A 24,771-nucleotide genomic window follows, 5' to 3' on the forward strand; every position below is an offset into this window, starting at 1 on the left:
GGAAAAGGAAATTGGGGACCTGGGTTGGTAAAGGATTATGAAATGTTTAGCATGTCAAACCAAAAAGGTAGGCTTTATTCTATAAGCAATGGAAAACCATCAAAAAAGTTTTAAGTGAGGAGAGGAATGGACGATCCAATTTTTCGAGTACAGAGAAAAAACTGGAGAGGGAGGAGATTAAAAGTAGAGAGAGCTTCCCTGGTGGCGCAGTGGTTGAGAGTCCGCCTGCCAATGCAGGGGACACGGGTTCGTGCCCCAGTCCAGAAAGATCCCACATGCCGCGGAGCGACTAGGCCCACGAGCCATGGCCGCTGAGACTGTGCATCCAGAGCCTGTGCTCTGCAGCGGGAGAGGCCACAACAGTGAGAGGCCCGCGTACCGCAAAAAAAAAAAAAAAAAGTAGAGAGAAGTTAGGAAGCTGTTAAAATAGTCCAAGAGGGCCTTCCCTTGTGGCGCAGTGGTTAAGACCCCGCCTGCCAATGCAGGGCACACAGGTTCGAGCCCTTATCTGGGAAGATCCCACGTGCCACAGAGCAACTAAGCCCGTGCGCCACAACTACTGAGCCTGCACTCTAGAGCCGGCAAGCCACAACTACTGAGCCTGTGTGCCTAGAGCCCGTGCTCCACAACAAGAGAAGCCACCACAATGACAGGCCCGCACACCGCAATAAAGAGTAGCCCCTGCTTGACACAACTAGAGAAAGCCTGCGCGCAGCAACAAAGACCCAATGCAGCCATAAATAAATGGGGAAAAAAAAAAATCCAAGGGAGTTCCCTGGTGGCTTAGTGGTTAGGATTCCAGGCTTTCACTGCCATGGCCTGGGTTCAATCCCTGGTCGGGGAATTGAGATAATGGAGATGGAGATTTTCATTAAAAGATTTAGGAAGGTAAAGCAAGCATACTCCAACAAAAATTAATAATAATAAAAAAAGATTTAGGAAGTAAAACTGCCAGAACTTGGTGACTATGTGAAGGTTGGAGATAAAGAAGGCATCAAAAATGATGCCCAGCTAAATGCAATATGGTATCCTGGATCATATCCTAGAACAGAAAAAGGACGTTAGTGGAAAAATCAGTGAAATCTGAATGAAGGCTGGAGTTTAGTTAATATCAATACTAATGTGCCAACCAATGTTGGCTTCTTAGTTTTTACAAATGTTAACATGTTAACATCAGGGGAAACTAGGTGAGGGGTATAAGGAAACTCTGTGTTATCTTTGCAACTTTTCTGCAAAACCAAATTTATTCCAAAATAAGCTTATCAAAGATGCCTAGGTTTCTGGCTTGGGCACTTGGGAGCTGGGGGCTGATGGTAAGGCTTAGATTTAGACATGCTGAGTTTGATGTCCCTATGACTAGAGGGTGAGATACCTAGAATTAAGTGTATCTTGAGCTCAGAAAAGAGATCTGGATTGGAGAAAACAGACTGGAAGTCAGGGTGGGCTGGTGGGCTTGCCTATGAGACTGCCCTGGGGACACTTATATTCAAAGGCAGAGAACAATCTCATTCCTCGTGAGGCTTGGCTGCAGAATAACAAGTTTATCAATAATTATGTACTTATTGAGCACTTACCACATACCAGGCCCTGTTCCAAATGCTTTATATTTGCACATGCAATCCTCGTACAATTTTAACCATTCTACAGATGGGAAAACCATGAAGCAGGACTGCTCGTGCCCTAGTAGTGGCACTCAACTGGGGCAAGCCTAAGAATCACCTGTGGAGTTTTAAAATAGATGCCTTGGAAAGAGATTCAGGAATCTAGCCCAAAGCCCACACCTATGCATACTGATGGTGGTGTTTGATGATAAACCAGCTGTGGTCATGTGAATCATCTCTTTTGCCCATTTAGTCAATGATTAGCTTGTCATTGGTAAATGATTAGCATTTACCATTGGTGTATTAAAAAGTGTATGACATTCAATTTGATATTAATCCAATACTGTTAATACAAATGTGCTGATCTATACGGAGTATCTTAGAGAGATGGTATATTTCGCCTCAGATAAACCCAAAACCTATTGTATGTGGTATTACGAGTAGCACAGAATGGAATAAAGTAGGGCTTACCTTAGTTTAAGACCAAATGGTGCTCACAGTATGGTTCCCAGACCAGCAGCATCAGCATCAATTGGAAATATTAGAAATGTAAAATCTCAGGCCACACCCTAAACTACAGGAGTAGGACCCAGCAAGCTGTGTTTGTAAGGAAGCTGGGATGCATGCTAAAGTTTGAGGACCACTGCTCCAAAAAAGCTTCAATCTGGTGGTTCTCTATCATCACCTAAGATTAGAAGCTTTAAAAAAATATTCCTAGTTTAGGCCCCAAACCTGTTTGTTAGAATCCGGGAGTGAATGCAGCCTAATCATGTAGACTAAAAAAGAAAACTCCCCAGGTGACTCATACATACATCTGGTTAAGAACCACTGTTTTAGTGGCACCAATCAAAAAATATCTACATTACTCATTTCCAAAAAGCTAGGTTAGGAAGTAAAACAGATACCTGGTTAACCACTTACAGTACACCAATTTCATGGAATATTATCCAACTGTCAACAACAATAAGGTAGTTATTTAGGTACTGATATAAAAACAATCTCCAACACAGTGTTAAATGAAAAAAAGCAATATGCAGAACATTTAAAAATATTTTTTAAAAGGGACGTGGGCATGCACATATTTTATACAAGAACAGCATATCTCTTAAAGGTTAGATAAGAAATTAGTAGCTGAAGTTTCCCCTGGGAAGGGAAGAAGGTGATTTAATTATAGGGATGGGAGAAACATTTTTACTGTGTGTTTTTGTACTGTTTACATTTTTTTTTTAATGGCCCAATAACAATTTTTTTTGGGGGGGGAGGGTTCTTCTAGATGTTTTACAGTTTTACTTTTTATTTATGTTTCTTTCTTTCTTTTTTTTTTTTAATTGGGGTATAGTTGTTTTACAATGTTGTGTTAGTTTCTACTGTACAGCAAAGTGAAGTAGAGTTCTCTGTGCTATCCACCTGGTTTTTATTAGTTACTTATTTTATACATATTAGTGTATATATGTCAATCTATAGGTACATATATTACTTATTCAAATTAATTAAGTTAAAAATGTTTAAGCTTAGGGGCAATAAAGAACCACTGCTTTAGAGGGAATGAAACATTAGCAGGCAAGCTGTCAGCTGCTAAAGGGCAATCAGAGCATTAATGAAGGGAAAGGGGCAGGAGGAAAGACAGTCCTGGCAAAAAGTCCAATGCAGGCAATCCTCCCTCCACTTCCTTCCTGAGGTGATGTTAGGTAAACTGAGACTCAACCCAGAGCACTCAATTTATCCATAGTCAGCTTTATTCTGAAATAACCATCTATGGAGAGCACACATCAAAAGAGTAGAAAAAAATAAAGGAGCCCATCAAAAAAAGTTCCCTGGCAAGTGGGAGGGAGGGCATGACGTTAGGAGCCCTGTTTAGGGAAGGAAATGTTGTCCAGGTCGTGGATGCCATTCTTGTCAATGATTCGAACACTGAAGGCTGGCAGATTCAGAATGAAGCGTTTCTGGAGCTGCAGAGAAACATGAAGGAAATGAGTCAACAAGTTTTTATTGAGAACTAACTGTGGTCCAGGCTCTGTTCTAGGCACTGGGCATATAAGCAGATAATAATCTCTGCTTTTGTGCCGCTGGTATCCTATTGGAGGCAGTTGGTACTAGGACACTGAGGAAAGCCCAAATGGCAGGTGGAGGCTGACTGGAAGGTAGTGAGCAAGAGCTGAGGGCTTGACTCTGGTCAGTCAGCTGATGAAGAATGAGACAATCTAATGCTCTATTCCTCACAATTTGCCACTAATTAGCCTGGTAAACAGACTTCTCTTTTAAAGTGTCTCAAGGTAACAAGCCAACCAAGGAGCGACTGCCCTAGGAATAAGCTTTGGACCAAAGCCATGTACTCCTAGGTCCCAACAGTTTGCTCCAGTCACCCGCCCACATTATAAGGACCAGATGTGTATGTGTTTGTGTGTATAGCTGGGGAGTGGTGGGAAGGATGGCCTCAGAACTACTCTTGGAACAACTCCTGCTTCTGTCTCCTCCAATACAAGCTAACCTGTCATTAAAGAAACACCTCTGGGCTTTCATGAGACTCTCTGCTTGAGAGGCTATTCCAAAGGAGCTGTGGTCTATGTGCATAAAACCAGACGGCCCCCATTAACCTGGCTGGAGATTATTGAGAAACACAGCTGGAGGAAATCTTTGCTTCTGTGGGTGACTCTTCCTGGACACCTCACTTAATCTCTAGATAGAAGGCACAAAGCTCCATGTGCTCCCTTAGGGGCATATCCTGGACATGTACACCTCTCCAGGCCTAAGCCCTCTCTCTCTTGATGTTTCCCATCTCCTTTACAGATGAGGACTGGACAGCAAGAACCATTTCCATTTCTACCGTCCTCTCTGGCTGATGACTCCTGTGTCCAGACACCAGCTCCAAGATCAAGAAAAGGTGACAATAAGGAAATGTGGGTTTATAAAATAATCATATTTAGGATCCTTGAGGAATAAAGTCTCAAAGCATTCAATAGTCCAGTGGCTTCTTCCTGGCAGCCCCTTGCAACACTTGCGGCTGCTGGACTAATACGGCCTCGTGGCTGAATGGTTAATAAGAAAAGCACATGAGTTTATTCTCAGCTTCTGCTTTGGAAAGGGGATTTACAAACAAGAGGAAAAAGGGGCACTATGGACTGAAAATGACAGGCTTGTGTAAGAGGCAAACTGACATTACTGTCCAATGCTACCACCTGCTCTCAACCTCCTACTCTCTTCTCACTAGACCATGAATTCAAGTTCATCCTTAGGTTACAAGAACAGTAAAAGAATTAAAAAGCCTACAGGAGCTGCTTTCTTTTCCTCCTCATCTTCCATTCATACCCCAGAGCCTTAGACTCCTAGGAGTAGTATTGGAATGGGCAGGGCCTGTGTTCCTGGCCTCATAAACTAAGGGCTGCTCTCCCCTACTGCCCAAAGCCTCTTAGTTACCTTCTATGGCCTCCTGAATTCCCAGCAGAGGCTTTCCCTCCCAAACTTATGTACTATTAAGGGAACAGACTTTTTTTGGGGGGGGTGCTGCATTTGGTCTTCGTTGCTGTATGCAGGCTCTCTCTAGTTGCAGCGAGTGGGGGCTACTCTTCGTTGAAGAGCAGGGGCTCTAGGCACAAGGACTTCAGTAGTTGTGGCTCGCGGGCTCAGCAGTTGTGGCTCACGGGCTCTACAGTGCAGGCTCAGTAGTTGTGGCACACGGACTTAGTTGCTCCACAGCATGTGGGATCTTCCCAGACCAGGGATCAAACCCGTGTCCCCTGAGTTGGCAGGCGGATTCTTAACCACTGCACCACCAGGGAAGTCCCCAAGGGAGCAGACTTTATGACAACTCCGGGTAGCACAAAAATAGAGCAGGTATAAAATCTAGCACAATAGTTCTTAAAGTATGGCTCCAGTTACCACCTGCAGCAAAATCATTTGGGACTGCTGGTTAAAATATTCTCAAGATCTACACCAGGACCACTGAATCAGAATTGGGTGGAGAGTGTGAATCTGCCTTTTTTAAGAAACAAGCTCCCCAGATGATTCTTATACATGCTAAATTTTGAGAACCACTAGTCTGGATGAACCAAAAAGAAAATTAATTAAATTATAAAATTGACATTGATGAGAAGGTGACCCATGAGTGAAAAAATAAGCTTGTTATGTACCAAACTCTACCCCTGGTAGCAACTTCACATCTGGTTAGTGGATATTTATTATACCTTCTGGCAAGGATCAGAAAAAATGCAACTGAGGAACGGGAACAATATTGGCAAACAGAGAGACAAAACATTCCTTTCAGGATCCCATGGGAGCTACTCACCTCCTCCAGACATTTCCTAAGAAGCTCCACTGCCTTCTCACGTGAGATAGCTGAAAGAGAACACAGAGGCCAGGCACTCAAGGTGCTGACATTAAGTCCAACGCTCTGCTGCAACTTTTGACTAAGTTTCACACGTTTCCAGGTCAGCATATGCCACACAAATGCCACACAACAGAAAAGGCAAAAAAACAACAAAAAAAGCCTAGCCTTCTGGCTTTCAACAAACTTATTCCATATGCAGTTGAGGGTGCCCCACACCCAATGCTCAGGCAGCCACAAGCCATTGCAAATTGATTTGCTACAGAGAAGGGAGAGCATGACGGAATTCTGCCTCCCATGGCCAGGGCTTGCCTCTAGAGAAGTCCAGCGGCCTGCCTCTTCGTTATAACCCATCCCCCAACTCCCAACGCCCCCAGCCCCCCTTCAGACCAGGGCTTAAATCAGCTCCATCTGCCCTAGCCAGCTGCAAATCAGGGAAAGGGAGGCCAGGGCCAGTGTTTTAGCCTCACTTTGCCAGCTGGGCCTCAGCTTAACAATGGAATGAGAATTCATAGGATGGGGCTGAGTCTCTCATAAAATAGGAGCCAAAGGAACTGTCCACAGGCATGGCAAACTGGGATGACATATTACGCAGTTAGGCTTCAGGGGTGGTTGGTGGTTATTTTGGTGGGCAAATCAGCTGTATTACTGACAGACGCCAAATCAAGAAGCAGTCACTAGGAGGCCAGGCTAATTCTTTTTAGGATGTGGCCTGGAGCTCTGGCATGGCTGAGGTTGAGTGAGAGGGCAGCACCAAAAAAGGAATGAACAAGCCAGATTCTTACTATACTGACAGGGATGAATGGAATGTAAGGAGAAAACTGGTTATCTGTGCTACATCTATAGCTTGTAAAAGCTGAGAATCCCAACTGCCTACTGCTCACAGTGGCTGAAGTTGAGGTTAGGATTGGGGTCAGAAAATAGAACTTAACACAAAAGCATCCCAGTGTCTGGAGGTTTGCCAAGCTGATGGTTCATGGACAAGTAGAGAGCCAGCTTTTTCTTGTAGGAGAGGGTAGCCATTAGGTGATAAGAACCAAGGGAACAGCTCAGGCTATGGCCCTAGAAAGCTTTGATATTTAAGAAAAGAAACCCTCAGTTGTCAAGCTGGAGACCTGTTCATCACCACAAGCTCAAAACAAACATTCAAACCACTTGGTTTACTTGCTCATTCTTTACACCTGAGAAGCTAATGAGCACCTAACTAGGGCAAAATGAGTGAAAAAACTGAACTTATGTAACTGAAGAATTATAGTTTTACTCCAACTCCCCTTTAAAACAAAACAAAACCCAGCTCTGGGCATATGCAATACCTCGTTTTATCTGGCAGAAGAGGGAGTTCGATCAGCTTTTCCATAACCCTAATGACCTACCAGAGAAAGCTTCCAGAGGGTACCTGCATGTACTTCTTAGGATCCATCCTCTTTTCAAGCCCTGGCCACCCAACTCCAGGGGGTTGTGCACAAAACCAGGAAACAGCTGAGGACAGGGCTCTGCTACTGCTCCCTACACTTAGAGAGCTGAAACTTACTTGGTGTGTAATACCGGTCCAGGATACTGAGAGTCAGGAAGGCACCATAGCCGTGGGCTGCAAAAGGGGCTTTTGCCAAGGCTGCCAGGTAGTCCATGTAGTAGAGCGCTGGACCCTCATGCTCATCATAGCCAGCCAGGAGGAGGTTGACGTGATATGGGGTCTGCAAAGGAAAGACACTGCAAAGTGATGGTCAAAGCAATAACACCAACACCTCTCCTCATGGAAATAGGAACGTTCCAACTCTTGATAAATAAGAAAATAGCAGCAGCTGAGTAAATCATGATGAAAGTAAAGATTTAGACAAATCTAAAGGACCCAGAGTGTGGTCAGAGGTAAAGGGAGGTCAGCTTGTTTTCTCTGAACAGAAGAGTATTTGGAGCACTTTAAGGTATGTGAAAAAGCTGCTTCTTAAAGCCCATGGACCAAAACCTGTTACAAAAGCATTTCAAAGGCAAAGCACGGGTGTTCTTGTATTGTTCCTAATAGCTGAAACCAACACACACAACTCTGAGAGTGTCAGGCCACAGGCTAAAGAAAGCTGCAGCTCCAACCACATCATCCAAAAGAAGAAGGCTCAGTCTGGACAACTGGACCAAAAACTCAAATGGTAAACATTGTTGGTGGGAACGTAAACTGGTGCAGCCACTATGGAAAACAATATGGAAGTTGCTTTAAAAACTAAAAACAGAGCTACCATATGATCCAGCTATTCCACACCCGGGTATATGTCCAGAAAAGACAAAACTCTAATTCAATACACGCACCCCAATGTTCATAGCAGCACTATTTACAATAGCCAAGTCATGGAAACAACCCAAGTACCCATCAAGAGACGACTGGCTTAAGAAGATGTGGTACATATATACAATGGACTATTACTCAGCCATAAAAAAGACTGAATTATTGCCATTTGCAGCAACATGGATGGACCTAGATAATACTTAGTGAAGTAAGTCAGAGAAAGATAAATATTATATGATATCACTTATATGTGGAATTTAAAAAATAATACAAGTGAATCTATATACAAAACAGAAACTAACTCACAGACATAGAAAATAAACTTACGGTTACCAAAGGGGAAAGGAAGCGGGGGTATACATTAGGAGTATGGAATGAACAAACTACTACACATAAAATAGATAAGCAACAAGGATTTACTGTATAGCATAGGGAACTATATTCAAAATCTTGTAATAACCTATATTGGAAAATAATCTGAAAAAAATAGTATATATAAAACTGAATCTTTTTTTTTTTTTTTTTTTTTTTTTTTTGCGGTCCGCGGGCCTCTCACTGTTGTGGCCTCTCCCGTTGCGGAGCACAGGCTCCGGACACGCAGGCTCAGCGGCCATGGCTCACGGGCCCAGCCGCTCCGTGGCATGTGGGATCTTCCCAGACCAGGGCACAAACCTGTGTCCCCTGCCTCGGCAGGCGGACTCTCAACCACTGCGCCACCAGGGAAGCCCAAAACTGAATCATTCTGCTGTATACCTGGAACTAACATAATATTGTGTATCAACTATAAAAAAAGAAAAGATTTTTTAAAAAAAGAAAAAAAGAAACAAGTCTTGCAGTAGGGAAGGGTAGAAAGTCTCAAATATTTAAGTCAAATCACTAAACTTTCTTTTTGGCTGTGTCACACATCTTGCAGGATCTTAGTTCCCTGACCAGGGATCGAACCCACGCCCCAGGTGGTGAAAGCTCAAAGTCCTAACCACTGGACTGCCAGGGAATTTCCAAATCATTAAACTTTTAATGCAGACAGTAATAATGGAAGTTCATAAATACAAAGAAATGTGGTAACTCTAGAAGAACTGTAGATTTAGGTGAAATGCTAATATTTTTCTAATATAATAAGGCTCTGCTAAGGTAACTAAGAAGTAATTTTTATCAGTGAGATAAATAAACAGTACTTATAATAACCTATTTATAGGTATCCTTTCTTTGTATTACCTGCAAGTCTAAAAATGCAAGTTTCTACAGAGAACCTTAACTATGTCTGCCTTGCTCTTCATCTCCAAATGGATGATTCTTTTTCTATACCAGGTGGGCCATTTACCATGGCCTGTCTATGCTGCCAGGCATCAGCGGTGAGACTCCCATGTAAAATGTCTTCCTTTTTCTGTGCAAAGTGTGTTTTCCCTCTTGCATTTGGCACAGTGGCTAGTGAGCAGGCCTTGCCCATGGTTATATGTCCCTCCCTAAACTTATACATTCGATTAAATGCACATTAAATGAAATCAAATACATTTATGCATCCTATTACGGGGCATAAAGTAATAACAGCTAATGGTCTTAAAAGTGATGCTTTGTATTCTTTGAACACTGATTAACATGGGCACTTGGCAGCCTGAAGAAACATTCTAACTCATGTTAGAAGAACACATGAAAATATCATGTACTTACTTGGAATTCCAAGCCAGCTGTGCTAAGTAATACTTCCCTTAGACTACAGAGTAGCCCTAACCTGCAAACAAGTTTCTGCCTTGGGGATAAGATGCTGAATAGTCTCAGGGGTTAAGAATTGACCAGCAATAGTCAAGTCTTTAGAGAAAATAATCTGCCTATCACATTTCCCAGTAAGTAGCGTGCTACACTTTGCCAGGCTCTGGAATTCTCTGCCACATTCTGTGACTACATTCTTAGTAAGTCTGACCTTAGGCAAGACACTTAACCCCTATAAGCATATGTTTCCTTATGTGTAAAACTGAGTTAATTAATCCTTCCCCTTTCTGTCTTCTATGAAATATGGTGAGAAAAAAATAATAGAGGTGAGGCATCCCAAACTCTGGAAGAAAAAAATGCTACCTGAATTCTTAGTATATTAGCTATACCCCAGTCTCCTTTTGACATCTTACCACTTTAAACAACAACAACAAAAAAGTCTAAATTACCTAAAAATAAAAAACATATAATATATATATTTTTAAACTGTGAGAATAGTAATGCAAAGTCAGGCAGACAAAGAATACTGTAGTGTTCTTATAGTTAAAATTCGAATAGCAAAACAGAGAGAGAAATATACAGCAAGGAGATTCTAACTGGTTTCCTTCCCCAAGAGGTTTAATAATATAGTTTCTTACCTATCACAAAGTAGGTTCATCTTTTTGCTATGAGGATAACTCTACTCTTCTCCATTCACTGGAGAATACTCCTTTTACGGCTAACCAAAACAATTTTATCAAGTTGCAATGGTATATTAAGGATCCACCCAGATAACTAGAGACCTAACCAGCAGAACCCTCATATGCTGTCTCCAGTGAGGCTCTTGCCCACACTTCAACTGTATTTAAAACAGTTAATGTGATCTTTAAAAGCCACCACCAAAAAATTTTTACATGAAGATGTCAACGGAATTTCAGAAGCAAACTGTATTGCTTAACTGGTCTATATAATATCATTTATTTATGCTTAAGCATCTGACACACACACACATCAAAGCTGGTATTCAGAAGCTATAACACGTGGTACAGAAGATAACTCATAAATTATTCTGTGACTTCGAATCACCAACTTTTGCGTGTGTGAGATGCTTAAGCACAGATAAATGGTGTTATTTAGACTAATTAAATCAATACATCTGTGCAACAACTTGCAGTTTCTGAAATTCTTTTGACAATGCTCCATCAAAGATCTCTGGCTCACACTATTTTTTTTCTTTTAATTTCAAATAAAGTCTTGTATACTGCCACTCTCTTACTCCTCTAAGAATCATGACATTCAAAGTGACAAAGCCACAGTGATGGGTCTCTTGACTGTTACATTTCCTCATATTCTTGATGCAACAGTGTTTTCCTGGAATAAGACAAATTCCAAGCCATTCGATTTTGTGAAACTCTTACAGCATATACATGTGTGACTGTGGTGTGTTTAGGAAAACATATAGTATGTGTAAGACACAATCCACCTATTCAAATATTTATACCAATTATAAACTCCATGAAGGCAGGATTGTGTCTGGCTTGTTCAATGATGTATAAGCATATAGTATATGTTCAGTAAATATTTGCTGAGTGAATAATAATCATACCAGAAGGCATTATATATGTTTTTGTTTTGGTTTTTTTTGTGGTACACAGGCCTCTCACTGTTGTAGCCTCTCCTGTTGCGGAGCACAGGCTCCGGACACGCAGGCTCAGCAGCCATGGCTCACAGGCCCAGCCGCTCCGTGGCATGTGGGATCTTCCCGGACTGGGGCACGTACCCGCGTCCCCTGCATCGGCAGGCAAACTCTCAACCACTGCGCCACCAGGGAAGCCCTATATATGTTTTAATACATATATGGCTAATGCCTAGTATCACAAGAAGGAAGATTAAGAAAATCACTAAACAAATGTCAGAAAGTGATAGGTCCTACTTCTGAGAACTGGTTGAAGTTTAAGTTGACTGCCAGTATCCTATGATTGCACATAATATTGCTGCTTTTTTCTAGGCTCCTAGGTCCTTCTCTTTCTACTTTTCTTTAGACATAGGTTGCTAAGTAAGTAAAAAAATTATGCTACAGGCATTTAGAATTAAATGAAGAGAACGGTAGCTTAAATAGCTCAAGAAGAAACAGCTGGACTACATTACAGTTAGACCCGAGTTTGAAATCCAGCTCTATTACCAGACGTGTAGCTTTAGAAAAGTTAGTAACCTAACCTCTCTGAAAATGTTTTCATTGAAAACATGGGATAATACCTACTACAAAAAGTCTGCACTGAAGACTCAAAGAGATAATGCATATAAACAAGCATAGTACCCAAAACATAATAAATCCTCAGTAAATGCTAAAGTAATTACTAGGAAACACAATCACCTATGAAGTTCACAGTGTCCATGAAATAAACAAGGTAAGCACTCAAGAGAAGCCCATCCACTCCTAGCACTGAGATATAAGATAAATTCCTCATATAGTCAAATATACCCCAAATAGCCAAAACAATCTTGAAAAAGGAGAAGAGAGCTGGAGGAATCATGCGCCCTGACTTCAGACTATACTACAAAGCTATAGTAATCAAAACAGTATGGTACTGGCACAAGAACAGACACACAGATTAACAGAACAGAATAGAAAGCCCAGAAATAAACCCATGCACTAAAAGTCAATTAATCTATGACAAAGGAGGCACAGTGGAGAAAAGACAGCCTCTTCAAAAAGTGGTGGTGGGGAAACTAGACAGCTACATGTAAAAGAATGAAATTAGAATATTCTCTAACGCCATATACAAAAATAAACTCAAAATGGATTACAGACCTAAATGTAAGACTGGATACTACAAAACTCATAGAAGAAAATACAGGCAGGACACTGACATAAATTGCAGCAATATCTTTTTGGATCCGTCTCCTAGAATAATGGAAACAAAAATTAAAATAAACAAATGGGACCTAAACTTAAAAGCTTTTGCACAGCAAAGGAAAACATATACAAAATGAAAAGATAGCCTACGGAATGGGAGAAAATATTTGCAGAAGATGCTACCAATAAGGGATTAATTTCCAAAATATACAAACAGCTCATACAACTCAACAAAAAATGGGCAGAAGACCTAAAGAGACATTTCTTCAAAGACATACTGATGGGGACTTCCCTGGTGGCACGGTGGTTAAGAATCCACCAGTCAATGCAAGGGACATGAGTTCGAGCCCTGGTCCGGGAAGATCCCACATGCCATGGAGCAACTAAGCCTGTGTGCCACAACTATTGAGCCCGTGTGCCACAACTACTGAAGCCTGTGTGCCTAGAGCCCGTGTTCTGCAACAAGGGAAGCCACCGCAATGAGAAGCCCACGCACCACAATGAAAAGTAGCCCCCACTCACTGCAACTAAAGAAAGCCGGCATGCAGCAACAAAGACCCACTGCAGCCAAAAATAAATAAATAAATAAAATTTTTTAAAATTGGCCATTATTTTTTTTTTTTTTTTGCGGTATGCGGGCCTCTCACTGAATTGGCCATTATTATTATTATATATATTAAAAAAAAAGACACACTGATGGCCAAAAAGCACATGAAAAGATGCTCAACACTGCTAATTATTAGAGAAATGCAAATCAAAACTACAATGAGGTACCACCTCACACCCATCAGAATGGCCATTATTTTAAAATCTACAAATAATAAATGCTGGAGAGGGTGTGAAGAAAAGGGAACCCTCCTACACTGTTGGTGGGAACATAAATTGGTGCAGTTACGGAGAACAGTATGGAGGTTCCTTAAAAAACTAAAAATAGAGTTGCCATATGATCCGGCAATCCCACTCTTGGGCATATATTCAAAGAAAATTCTGACTTGAAAGGATACAGGACCCCAATGTTCACAGCAGGACTATTTACAATAGCCAAGACATGGAAGCAACCTAAATGTCTATCAACAGATGAATGGATAAAGAAGATGTGGGCTGTGTGTGTGTGTGTGTGTGTGTGTGTGTGTGTGTGTATATATGGATGGATGGACCCAGAGATTATCACACTAAGTGAAGTCAGTCAGACAGAAAAAGACAAGTATCATATGCTATCATATGTGGAATCTAAAAAAAATGATACAAATGAACTTATTTACAATACAGAAACAGACTCAGACATATAGAAAACAAGCTTACGGTTACCACAAGGGAAGGGGGGCATATATTTGGAATTTGGGATTAATAGATACAGATATATAAGGATCTACTGTATAGCACAGGGAACTACATTCAGTATCTTTTAATAACCTATAATGGAAAAGAATCTGAAAAAGAATATATATATATATATATCTGAATCACTTTGCTGTACACCTGAAACATTATAAATCAACTATACGTCAATAATATTTTTTTTTAATTTTTAAAGGAAAATAAATAAAATTTTAAAGGAAATTAAACAAACACCTCATATACATCTTCCTAAAGGGATATGGTGGGAATTTTATAAAAAATGCCCAGCACACTGCCTGACACATGGTAGAAATATATGACAGTTTCCTTCTCTCTCCTTCCTGGACTCTTGGAAGGAGCCCTAAGGTGAAGGTATTCATTGTCACAAACATTCATAAGCACTGACACTTCGAGCATATCTAATTCACAGTACACCCACCCTAACCTATCTTGAAATTGACACAGGCACAGAGACATTTTCCTGGAAGCCTGAAAAAACAAAAACAACAAATCCTACATCCAGATTTGGAGAGCAAATTACCACTTATTAAGTACCTTCATACTATTTCCAACCTTACAGATATGTCCATCCTGAGTGCTAAGCCTCACTTTCTAGCTCCTTTTTCATCAGTTCCCTTCTTTCCCATGATCAGTACAACATGAGAATTTGCCAATAAACCTGAAGGAATGAGAACACTAATCAATCATGATAACATTGCCAGGAATCCTGTATCTTTTACGAAGTAATCCTTATCCTGTGCGTGATATAATCTGTCTTTGGTTGTCTCCACTATTCTAATTATTTAGATAGTAAGTCTAAGTAATAAAGCAAAGTTATGAGGTCCCCAAGGGGAGGAACAGTATCTATACATAACTCTGAACTAACCTAAACATCCGAGTGACCAATAAATGAATTTAAACATTTAGCTTAGACACTCTCTGTCCAATGGCCATGAGGATCACCATCAATGGTTTGCAGTACAAATGCCAACGTTCTTAGTTTTAAAGTTGTATCTAACTGACATACAAAGAAAAAAATTTAAATGATCCATCCTGGGAACTCAAAATGAACTTTAGTTTCTAAAATAAAATACCACCAAAATTTTGCCTCTTTTTACAAGTAGAGAAAGAAGAAATGAAAAAAACCTAGATAAATTGGTATCTCTTCCTCCCTTAAAAAAATACATGAGGTAAGCTTATTTTTAAAATGAAGAGCTTTAAGTCATTTTGAGATTTCCTCATCTATACAACAGGGATAATAAGAGTATCCATCATTACGGGGTTATGGCAAGGTTTAAATAAATAAATGTAAACTGCTCAATGAAATGCCTGTTCCATAGTAATAACACCATCATCACCACCACCACCCCCATCATTTTTAGGATCTGACAGCATTATTAACAGATCTGATTAGATAATAATAAGATCAAGAAGATGCACCAGGGAATTCCCTGGCGGTCCAGTGGTTAGGACTCCAAGCTTTCACTGTCAAGGGACTGGGTTCAGGTTCAATCCCTGGTCGGGGAACTAAGATCCCACAAGCCGCAAGGCGAGGCTCAAAAAAAACGAAGAAGGAGATGTACTAACTACCAGAGTGCCAATAAATTATCCACCTTTTTTTGGTTGCTAAAAGGAATACAATTTAAGCCAGGGGAATTAGCCAATAAGCATATCTCTTATGTCCCTCTCCCTGGGATTGAAATGGACTTCCTAAGTACCCCTGAGCCCTGCAGAACTGAATTCAGTTTCACTTTGTACATCTGAGCTCAATTTCCTTGTACATTTGGGAGTGGGGGGTGTACATGGCACACACATGCAAACTTTCCTTCAGTTTGATGGAGCATTTCCTTCCCTCTAACTCTTGTGCATCCAACTCCTTGTATATTCTCTCTCTCATGAAAAAGAAACACTGTAGTGATTAAGAAGAGTGTGAAATTCCATAAATTTTACAGCTCAAGAGAACAGGTGTGATACACTGAAACAACAAAATCAGTGAAGAGAGTCTGGGCGGTGACAAGCAGCGGTGTGACATCTGGCGGAAGCCAAAGTCACAGCAAGGGGGAGAGAGGTGGGCGTGAGGAAGCACCCTGCCGAGCGTGGACACAGAAAAGGAGAGGAATTGACAGTCTTCCTTTGGAGCCAGGCCAGCCTTTGCCACCTCTCAATGAACAGGACGACGTCGCTGTGAGTCAGGTGCCTCAGAGAACGATGCGGTTTCTTTTGCAATGTGCTGCACACCTTGGAACATTAAGCCTGTGAAGCATAATCCCATTCCTCGTGGGTCGGGAATTTGGTAGGAGAGGCAGAACCACCAATGGGACAAAGGATTTAGCTAATGATGACAGTGTTTCAATAAACAGACTTCTAAACAGAGACTGGGCTTTGAAGGAGACAGTGCCTGCTCTTTCATTTAGTCCAGCCGATTGCCAAAGCTGCCTAAAATTCCATCTTTGGCACCGAGAATATTTCACAAAAATGCAGTTTACAGAGTTAGAAGGGATCTAAGGGCTCATCTAGTTTATCCAATGTCCCTCTCACAAATGTGGGGACTCGGGTTCAAAGAGGGGACAGTGACTTACCCTAAACCACAGGGCTAATTAGAGTCAGGACCAGAATTCAGGCTTTCTGATCCCAAGAATTGTGTGCTTTTCTAGGAAACGATGCTGCCTCCACAAAATGGAAATTAGTGTGAAAATATGATTCAATATGTAAATGTCAGTTTCACACTCAAACAGTTCAGAATGTACTATTTTGCATACCAGCATCTATTGTCCTCTATTTCATGTATTACATCTTATATGACCAATAATATTTTAAGTTTTAAAAGGGCAGGTTTAACGTCAGACCATTATGACTCCTCTAAAGGGTCTACAACTATGCCAGATATGTAGTAGGTACTAAATAAATAGATGCCAACACCTTAACTGCTTTGCCAATGCTCAGTTTTTCAACTTTGTTAATAAATAAAATGGATCCACTGCTATTTTCTTACACTGGTGCTCTGAACTCTGAATCAGGAGCTTGTTTCCAATAACCAACAGAATTTATTAGCTATCTCCTTTGGCCGGGTTTGGTAGTATAACTTTAAAATTTCAATGTCAATTTTGCCATTTTAATTAAAGAAAGACTTTGCACCTATACTGGAATTTCAATGTTCACTATTTAACACTTTTAAAAAATCTAAAAGATTTCGGCAGCTTCCAACTCTCCTTGTGACCAAGTACTTTTCCCAGCTCGAAGAGATTATGGTTCTATGGATGGGGATAGGGCTGGGCAGGGGAAGAACTACTTATCCCTAATGCCTAAGCAATACAGAATCATTTGCACCTTGATTTTAATCCTCTCTGACAGAGTCCTTTTTAAGGAAACCCATCAATCTCTTTTTCTAATAACAGTGGTGACTATGCCTTAAGCAAAAAAATAGAGTTTACAAAAGGCCTCAACCAAATCCTGCAAGAGTTCTCCGAGACTGCACAGGATAATTATGAAATGAGTAAATGCCCCAATCAACTTCACTTTTGCATGTGGAATGTGAATACATTATAAATTCAATAAATGTTATTGAGCATTTACTATGTGAGAAGCATTGTGCCAGGTGACAAAGATGGAAACCTGGATCTGGAAGGAGCTGAGAAGGTAGACTGGAGTAGGAAAGATTTCAGATGGAGGAAACAACATATGTGAAGGTAAAGAAACATGGAGGAACATGGAATATTTGGGTATTGGTGAATATGGGACATGTATACTTAGTGAATTAGGTGATTTCAGTAAGAAGCAGAGAGGAAGTGGGATAACAGGAATTGAAACGATACTGTCACTGGCTTCCTAGACTAAAGAACATGAACTTCAGGGGAGTTCCCTGCTGGCCTAGTGATTAGGATTCTGGGCTTTCACTACTGTGGCCCAGGTCCAATCCCTGGTTGGGGAACTGAGATCCTGCAAGCCATGCGGCTCAGCCAAAAAAAAAAAAAAAAAGAATATGAACATCAGTATGTAAACCATGGAGAAACCAGTGAAAACTGCTCCCATTCCCATGACAATACAAGCCTTTTTCATGTGTTAGAAAATTGCAGAAGCAGTAGGGATGGAGGGGGAGATATGGAATATAAGATATATCAATATTTAGAAAGTAGAATAGATAGGAGTTAATGAATAGTAGAACAGAAGATGAGGGAAAAAGAGGAGTTAAGAGAATATTCAATAAACGGAAAGGTGGAGGAGCAATGTAAAAAACTCAACTGAGGCCGAAAGAGGCTTAAGTTGAGCTGTTCAGAAGTAGCTGGAAAGAAAAAATAATGTATAGCTGAAATCATGAGACTGAATGAAGAGTCAGCCAGTTGGTAGGTTTTATTTATACAAACACACATTCCTAAGTTCACATGTGGAAGACAATAAAGGAAACAATTACAACAGGACACTATGGCAGAGGTATTCGTAGGTTGCCATGAGAGCACAAAGAAGCCCTCATGAGTGACGAACATACGTGGAGAAATACAGTTTCCCTGGAAAATGACAAATTGAGTTTTAACCAACAATTAAGAGTTAGCCTTTTGGGCTTCCCTGGTGGCGCAGTGGTTGAGAGTCCACCTGCCAATGCAGGGGACACGGGTTCGTGCCCCGGTCCGGGAAGATCCCACATGCCGCAGAGCGGCTGGGCCCGTGAGCCATGGCCGCTAAGCCTGTGCGTCCGGAGCCTGTGCTCCGCAACGGGAGAGGCCACAACAGTGAGAGGCCCGCGTACCGCAAAAAAAAAAAAACAAACAAAAAAAACAGTTAGCCTTTGGAGATGTGGAAGTACATTCAGGGGAGAATGACCAGCAAAGTGCTGGAGTAGGCAAAGGCAGAGATACAAGAGAGAACACACAGCAGGTTAGGGGAAGTACAAGTAATTCAGTATGAAACAGAGAATGCCAGTGAGAAAGGGGTGACAGGTAGGTCTGGAGACAAAGCAGAGGAATAAGTGAAAGAAGAGAGATGAAGCAGAGAGGCTAATTTCGAAGACTGTGTACACCTAAGTTGAATGAGAGCAGTTCTGGGAGCTGAGAAAAAACTGGCCTATTACTCCTTCATGATCACAAGCTGGGACCAGTCCTGTTACCTACTGTTACCACTCAGAGGAAAAAAAGGAGGTACAATGTTGGAAGTTGAAAATAGTTTCCTCTTAATCTTGTGATGGAAAAAATAGTATGAGTTTAAACTGATCAGAATCAGAATACTAGACTGAGCTTCACCACAGAGAAGTTAAATTAAACTGACTGACTTTCCTCATTCTTTCCTGCTTCAGATACACTCATCTTCTGTTGCACTAAAACACAAACCAGCCCATGTTTATAAATTCTCACACTAAATTAAAAAATAAGGAAGCAAGTGTGCCTCAAATGAAGCAAACTTTTTATTTCCAGAAGCCCAAGACAAAATAAAAGAAACTTACTCTGAAAATGAGACTGTCTAACCAAGGTTTCCCATTTCTTTTGTCTGCCTTAGTTCATTCTCTGAAAGTGTATTTGGCATACTCGTTTGATGCTGGCAGATGCAAAAGCATAATATAAAAATTGTGTTCATTCTCCTTTAACAATGATTAGCTCATGTTCAAATAATTTTGCTTAACACACTGGCAAAAATTCTTATAATGGATGATTTCTTGAACTTAAGCTCAGGAACATTACTGCATTTACAACCAACATTTTATTTTATTTTTATTTTTGGCCGCCCCGTGCAATTCCCTGACCAGGGACTGAACCTGTGCCCCTGGCAGTGAAAGTGCAGAGTCCTAACCACTGGACCACCAGGGAATTCCCACAACCAACATTTCAAACTTTAAAAGCAAAACACCTTTTAAATTATTATTTGAAAAACCTATGTTTTTAAAATGCCATTAAGTCAAAAGTTAGGCATGTGTTTTTGTGAAAAAAAATAATAAAGGCTCAAGGTCAAAAGTGGCTTTATCGCTTTACGGTTGTGCTACAAAAGACAGTCCACTTGGTCTTGAAGTCTCAAGTGCCCCATCTGAACGTGGAGGACAGTATTGCTTGCCTGATAGCTGTGAGGAATGAAAAATACTCATCTGTGTTAAAGTTCCTAGAAGAAGGCCTAGGAAGTAGTAGGTGCCCAATAAATGTCAAATGAATCTGAATTTTAGAAGCAAAAAATTAAACATTGTGTATATCTCAATTTTTAGCAAAATTATATTTTAAAGTTACCCCACAATAATTATGAAATTTCTGTAAATTTTACTTTCTAAAACCATCACTAACCCGAAGTTTGAATGGTTCTTCTATGAAAGTTGTAATCTTCTCGTAATTAGAAGTTTAGAAATTTAATGAGTTGAAATGCAACAAGGCACAGATGCCTTATTATACCAACTAGTTAACACAGTATTTGTTTTCTACATTAACTTTACTTGCTAATCAAAAATACTGCTTTCTCCCAAACATCAAAATAAAATCGCTGATTGTGCAATGGTAAAACCAACAATACCATGTCCGCAACAAGGCCACCTGAATTTTTTTTCATGAGCTGGCAGTGTCCAGGGAAAATATAAGACTCCATATACCTTTAAGTCAGTTCTCAAAAAATTCAAGTGCAGAAGCCACACTCTGTACACCCCAAGGCATATGTATATTAAGTTGTACATGCTAAGCATGCCCATGAATATCTTTGTTTTGGGGGTATTTTTTTGTTTTTTTTTGTGGGGGGGAGTTTGGCTATGCCACTCGGCTTACAGGATCTCAGTTCCCCAACCAGGGACTGAACCTGGGCCACCACAGTGAAAGCCCGAAATCCTAACCATTAGGCCACCAGGGAACTCACACCCATGAATATCTTTGCATGTTGAACATCTGAGCTGATTCATCTCCCTGAGTTAAGAAGTAAGTCTGCTGCTAAAGACTATTTAGGACTATATATAATTGTATATGTTTTCAGATGTCCATAGCAACTAGGAAATCCTGGGGAAAAGACTATTTAGAAGCCCTTCTAGGGACTTCCCTGGCGGTCCAGTGGTTAGGACTCTGTGCTCCCAATGCAGGGGGCACAGGTTCAATCCCTGGTCGGGGAACTAAGATCCCACATGCTACACAGTGCAGCCTAAAAAAAAAAGCCCTTCTATTAGAACACAGTGCTCCCCATTAGCAGCCTAGGTCCAACACAAGTTACTCCTACCTCTTCAATGGACATGAAAGCTCCACATTGGTCTCCCTGCTTTCTTCTACTTTCCCTAAATGCTCTACCAAAGAGTAGCCAATGATCTAACCAAATCTCATCTGATCATGTTAACCCCCTCTTAGCCAACAAGCTTCCAGAGAGGCCCATTGCTTTTAGCACAATGCTTTTTCATCAAAGTCCTCGTAACACGGACTACCTCTCTAGTTTCAATCTCTTGCCATTCCCCTAAAACCCTGAGCCATATTTAACAAACTACTTTAGATTATGGATTTTGTATATGTGTTTATAGTAAAAACTATATAAGGCTATTTATTTCTATTTGTTTTCCCATCAATAGAGCCCTACTTTGTATTCTGTACTCCACTAGTTAAAACAGATAAAAAATTAGGAATAGGAGGTTCAGAGAACTATTTGTGCCTGCCCCAAACATCATTAGAAAATCACTGTGCCTAACCTAACCTGCTCTCTCACACTCCTTCAGGTCTGCGCCTCCAGTTTTCCTTTCTGTTTCATCTTTGCTTTAATGACAGCTGGTCCTTCAAAGCTCAAGTTAGGCTCTATTCGCAGAGCAACTACCTGTAAGGCTACTGCAGTACTTGTCACTCTGCAGTACAGTTGACTATTTACTTCTCTATTGCCCCATCTGAAGGCACACACTGAGCTTTGCACCTCTGTTTCCTCAGCCCCAAGGACAATGCAGGCTGTAGATTTGTTGAATGGATGGCTATCAGCACCTATGGAACTTCTCAGCTGTACAAAACTGTACAAATTAGGAGGCATCAGAAAGGGAAATGTGGAATTCTGGCAGGGCATTTCAGTTTATAAGGATTCAGAGATTATTTCCTCTCCCTTCCCTTTTTCTTTCCAATCTAGTTCATGCTATCTGCTCTATTGTCTACACTCAAAAATAATGGTAAATCTGAACTTTTTTTCATTTTTAGCTCTTAAAAAATGTGTTACGCTTTCCTACCCCTTTACTCTTCCGTTTTATTCTCTTAAACTTTTTTGGTGGAACAACACACTCACATAAAAGTATATAAAATATACATGTACAGCTTAATGAATAAACTGAACATACATTTAACTACAACCAAGGTCAAGACACAGAACAGTCAACTATTTCTCCCTCCAGAGGCTTTCCATTCCCCTTCATTTTAGATAACTGTGGGAGAGAATAAAGAAAACCTCAGTTTTTTGGATCAGCCCCTGAATTCATATCTCTGCGTGAACCTGGGCTATGGCAGGTAAAGAGAAGCACTAAGATGCCAGGGTACATGTGTATTTCTATCTGTGAGTATGTGTGAGGGCATGCCCCCACAGGCCAAGGCACTGGTTTAAAGCAATCTTGAAAGGTAGGGTAAATCTATATTTCTAATGGTAAACACTCTGCTGCTTAGTAAAACTGTACTCTGCTGCTTACAGCTTAAACCAAACCTTAACAGGAAACCACATAATTGTCAAGACACAAGTTTCAAAACAACACAAATTTAAGACCAATTACCTGTATTTGCTTCATCCCCATTGTGGATAGGAAAGATGCTTTAAGTGAAAAGTTGGCATTATGGGGTCACACAACCCCAGCCACCCAATAGGCTCATTCCATTCAACCAGAAGAGGGATTCTCTATGCTCACAGCAGGCATACAACAGGGTAGCACATATATGTTCTCTGAGTGAGAAAGCAACACCTTCTCACATACAACCCCCTGGAGAGAGATGGGGAAGGGGAGCGGGGAGGGCTTTACACCTGCAAACTCCTCACTCTATCAGCGCCAGGACTGGGAAAAACAGCACATATTTTAAAAAAAGAAAAAAGGTTTCCTGATAAAGCCAGTAACTTTTTTTTTTTTTTTTTGGCTCACGGGCCCAGCTGCTCCGCGGCATGAGGGATCCTCCCAGACCGGGGCACGAACCGGCGTCCCCTGCATCAGCAGGCGAACTCCCAACCATTGCGCCACTAGGGAAGCCCCAAAGCTAGTAACTTTTAAAGAAGGATGTTCTTAAGCCATTTTTTTCTAGGAGACTAGTAAGTGTAATGACTCAACATCCAAGTCTTTGTCTCCTTAATGGAATGAGTCAAGCCCTAATGACTGTATAAGCAAACTGCTTAAAAGGGCAGGTGTCAGAATTCTTATTCTTCTTGGCAGAAAAACACTATAAGCACAAAGTGTTGTCATACTAATTAAGGCATCTCAACTTCAAGGCACATCTGTCCCTAGGCCTTTGGATAATCAAAATGACCACTAAAAATAGAACAGTGGTATCTCCAATGGGGCAGATATGAGCCACTCCCAATCCTAAGAGATTCCAGTGAGATGTGACCTGGGATGCACATGTCTTACAATACCATTGAATGTCCATCTATATGTAGCCATATGTTTTAAGTTTTTACTTTATGTTCTATTAAGGTTAGTAGACAAAAGTAATTAACAGACATTTAACTCTTGGCCCATAGTGAAAATCCAGCTAGCTGACTACCTAACTGAGGTCTGGCAGGGAAGAAAACTGCTCTCTAGGTCTAAAAACAACACTGCTTGCATTGAAACTCCCTGAGTTTCATGATGAACATCTTGGTATTTTTTTTCAATTTCCTCATCACCAAAAGTAAGCCAGCTCTGTCTGTCAAGATGCCCAGGCTGCATGGCAGCAGTGTCAAAGGCTGCCATTTGCTTCAAGGCACTGCCATATGCAGGAGCACAACATTTTGTCTCTGGAAAATAAACACATCTGCCTTTGCCAGTGTCCTCCCACTGTGCCACCCATCTGGAGCAGGTGAGCTGGAAGACAAGCCTGGGCATGGGTGAGACGGGGGTGAGCAGGGGAGATGAGGCCTCAAGAGAGATGGCACATGGAGGAAGAAGGCAGTGCTGTGTCATGTCACATCCTGCTAACCACGTTTGCCAAAGCTTGTGAAATTACCCTTGTTAGTGATATTTTAATCACATGTAACAAATGGTTGGTTGTTTTTAGGGGACAAGACCTGCAAAGTCAAGGTTCCACCTGGGCCATCTGTTCACAAGGTCACATGACCTCACTGATACCAATAAACAGATATCTTTAGGCCAGCCACCAAAGGCACGAGGACAATACTGTCCTTTGAATAGAAGGCTCAAAGCAACAGGGTTCTTCTAGGACAGGACCACACAATACCTGCCTAATATTAACCAGACCAAACACACTCAAATTCAGGCCAGAGTGCTGAGACGAGTCATGTCTGGAAATGACTGATACCTGAAATTCTCTCCTTTATATTCTTTCCCTTTCACTGAAAAAAATAAATTCAAGTCAGGTTATGGTCCTGACATCAGATTTTTTTTTTTTTAAATTGAAGTATAGTTTTGATTTACAAGATTGTATTCATTTCAGGTATACAGCAAAGTGATTCAGCTATATATATTTTTTTCAGATTGTTTTTCATCATAGGTTATTACAAGATCTTGAATATAGTTCCCTGTGTTATATAGTAAATCCTTGTTCCTTATCTGTTCTATGTAGAGTAGTTTATGTCTGTTAATCCCATACTTCTAATT

At 40.9% G+C, this 24,771-nt stretch overlaps 1 protein-coding gene across 1 annotated transcript in view; it reads right to left on the reverse strand.

The window, feature by feature from the left end:
* Nucleotides 1–3,315: 3,315 nt before the first annotated feature.
* PSMB2 (proteasome 20S subunit beta 2) overlaps nucleotides 3,316–24,771 on the reverse strand; it is a 36,400-nt gene continuing 14,944 nt past the window's right edge. Inside the window, exons 4-6 of the mRNA XM_024738895.1 lie at nucleotides 7,454–7,616; nucleotides 5,884–5,933; nucleotides 3,316–3,550 (exon numbers count right to left, since the gene is read on the reverse strand). Of these exons, the coding sequence (XP_024594663.1) occupies nucleotides 3,443–3,550; nucleotides 5,884–5,933; nucleotides 7,454–7,616 (321 nt within the window). The 3' untranslated portion in view covers nucleotides 3,316–3,442. The remainder of the gene's footprint in view (nucleotides 3,551–5,883; nucleotides 5,934–7,453; nucleotides 7,617–24,771) is intronic.

The sequence above is a fragment of the Neophocaena asiaeorientalis genome, unplaced genomic scaffold, assembly GCF_003031525.2.
Source record: "Neophocaena asiaeorientalis asiaeorientalis breed wild unplaced genomic scaffold, Neophocaena_asiaeorientalis_V1.1 scaffold106, whole genome shotgun sequence".
NCBI classification, from domain to species: domain Eukaryota; kingdom Metazoa; phylum Chordata; class Mammalia; order Artiodactyla; family Phocoenidae; genus Neophocaena; species Neophocaena asiaeorientalis.